General features: G+C 33.2%; 1 protein-coding gene across 1 annotated transcript in view; it reads right to left on the bottom strand.

Moving 5' to 3' along the window:
- Positions 1 to 2,822, bottom strand: part of LOC106467616 (atrial natriuretic peptide receptor 1-like) — a gene marked incomplete at its 5' end in the record, with an annotated part of 119,125 nt that overhangs the window by 41,579 nt on the left and 74,724 nt on the right. Inside the window, 2 exons of the mRNA XM_013927977.2 lie at positions 1,114 to 1,282; positions 2,036 to 2,191. Coding sequence (XP_013783431.2) covers positions 1,114 to 1,282; positions 2,036 to 2,191 — 325 coding nt within the window. The remainder of the gene's footprint in view (positions 1 to 1,113; positions 1,283 to 2,035; positions 2,192 to 2,822) is intronic.

Here is a 2,822-nt window from a genome sequence, read left to right as displayed (position 1 = left end):
AGCCCATTGTGTAGCTTTGTGCATAACTTCAAACAAACAAACAACACAAAGTCTTCCTTCTAGTTCAGAGTCTCCTTGATATCCGGCGTACAATTGCCGAGAAACTAGCTAGCTTTGTCAGACACTGAATTGTTGGACCGTCGAAGTAAGATAATATTTTCATAAAACCACTAATGTCCGATAAGAACTCAATAATACTTTCGGAAAGATACTAACGTCCGATGAGAATCCATTGACGTTGAAATTTATAACTGTTCCTGATCAAATGTCGTCTATTTTCCGGTTGATAAGGGTTAGCAAAATCGCGCTTTATAGCGTACACGGTTTTAACAGGTTCCTAGCAGACATATAAGCTCTCTCCTTTGGCCTTGGTCTTTTTATATGGGCGGGAAATGTCTTTCTCGAAAGTTCAGACAACAATACTAGTAATATTTAACCGGTTACGGAAGTGGATATATTGTCGATTCTTGCGTTCGCGAATATTCTACAATCTTGGAGAATTGGTGGGAGTTCCGCCATACGTAACTAACATTGTAAGTTAGGCACGTTTTTAAACATAAACTCATTCCAAACAAACGTTGTCATTAAAATAAATATATAACAAATTCGTTATACGCAATACATATCCAACACTATAAGTTACGCATATTTGTAAATACAAACTTAATCTAAATAACGTTCATATTAAAAGTAAATACATAACAACAAATTCGTTACATTCAGTTACTGTGAATTTAAGCATTAGTTTAGATTTCTTACTATCAGTGGAATTATTTAACAACAGTCTCTGATAGTGTGGAAAAATACCCTACCTTATTTAACAACAGTCTCTGATAGTGTAGAAAAAGACCTTACCTTATTTAACAACAGTCTCTGATAGTGTAGAAAAATACCCTACCTTATTTAACAACAGTCTCTGATAGTGTAGAAAAATACCCTACCTTATTTAACAACAGTCTCTGATAGTGTAGAAAAAGACCTTACCTTATTTAACAACAGTCTCTGATAGTGTAGAAAAAGACCTTACCTTATTTAACAACAGTCTCTTATAGTGTAGAAAAAGACCTTACCTTATTTAACAACCGTCTCTGATAGTGTAGAAAAAGACCTTACCTGCTTAGTCGGCGAACTATAGACTTGAGAAGATGAAAATCTGGTCTTTCCATTGGATCTTCCGCCCAACATTTTTTGATCATTTGTATAACTTCATCATCATAAAGGTTTTCATCAAGAAACGGACGAAACGGCGGTTTCCTGTTTTCCTTCACTCGTTCAATAATCTCTGAGAATTACAAAATATTTCACTCATTAAAACATTCAAACATTAACGTAATTAAATGAATCTTTAATGAACTGCTTTACAAGTGATTCCATCATAGGACCGTGCTTTGAAGAAAAAAATATATTTAATGTGTTGCATAAGATTAGAATAAAACAACTAATAAAAGAATAAAGCTTACTTTTCTAGTATGTAAAGAGTAGAAATGTAAAATACGCTGAAAACATAAAAGTCAACTTAAGGTTTGTTTGTAATTTCGCGCAAAGCTACACGAGGGCTATCTGCGTTAGCCGTCTCTAATTTAGCAGTATAAGACTAGAAGGAAGGCAGCTAGTCAGAACCACCCACCGCCAACTCTTGGGGTTACTCTTTTACCAACGAAAAGTGGGATTGACCGTCACATTATAACGCTCCCACGGCTGAAAGGGGCGAGCATGTTTGGTGTGACGGGGATTTGAACCCGCGACCCTCAGATTGCGAGTCGAGCGCCCTAACCACCTGGTCATGCCGGGGCCCCTCCATACTTCTAAAAAATATCGTTGTTTATTTTCATCATAAACAATAAGTGGAGAAAAGTTTCTTTAAAAGAACTACAATAAATTTAACATAATTTTTATATATGCATATTTTTTCTCTTTCTCTGAGCACAATTATATATATATAAGATCAGATCATCAATTTTCATCCGCTTCGACCTTAAATATCGGCATGTCTTCTATTTAACGTCAGTGGTTTGTGAAAATAGAATCGGTTAACCTTTTGGGCTCAGATCAACTTCGTTTAGGTAGAAAGGACCTTGTCTTACAACCACTTCGCTTGCAATAATAGCAAATGAATAAACGTCGCCTTTCTGTGTGCCCTCTGGTGTTGGATCAGGCATTCTCAATATCTCTGGTGCTGTCCATAGTTTCTCTAAATGTTAAAGAAAAAAAACGTAAGGATTATCAATAAAATTATTTTCAAGCGTTTCCAATCATAGTTTTATCGATATACTAAAAATAACATCGAATATAAGAGGAAGACGGGAGTATACTTTAGCATGGTACATATATAACTTATACATGGTAGTTTAGTTACATAAAAAATACGTATATTTTAGCATGGTACATATATAACTTATACATGGTAGTTTAGTTACATAAAAAATACGTATATTTTAGCATGGTACATATATAACTTATACATGGTAGTTTAGTTACATAAAAATACGTATATTTTAGCATGGTACATATATAACTTATACATGGTAGTTTAGTTACATAAAAAATACGTAATTACATAAAAAATTACGTAATTACATTCACATTTTAAATGACGTAATAAATATAGTAAAAACTACATTCATTATTCTATTGAAAAATATTATAAAAATAGAACTAAGAACGCATTGAGAAAAATTGTAAAGACCACAATAATAAACACAAAAAGCACATTAAGTTGAGTGAAATACACCTTTCCAAACACAAAAACAAATTCAAACATTTATAAATAAAGACCCACATTTTTTTGTTTTGATACAACATTTTAGTGTGTAATATAGATG

The sequence above is a fragment of the Limulus polyphemus genome, unplaced genomic scaffold (assembly GCF_000517525.1).
Source record: "Limulus polyphemus unplaced genomic scaffold, Limulus_polyphemus-2.1.2 Scaffold2678, whole genome shotgun sequence".
Classification (NCBI taxonomy): Eukaryota; Metazoa; Arthropoda; class Merostomata; order Xiphosura; family Limulidae; genus Limulus; species Limulus polyphemus.
Note: the sequence above shows the minus strand (reverse complement) of the source record. Positions and strands in the feature narration are given on the sequence as shown.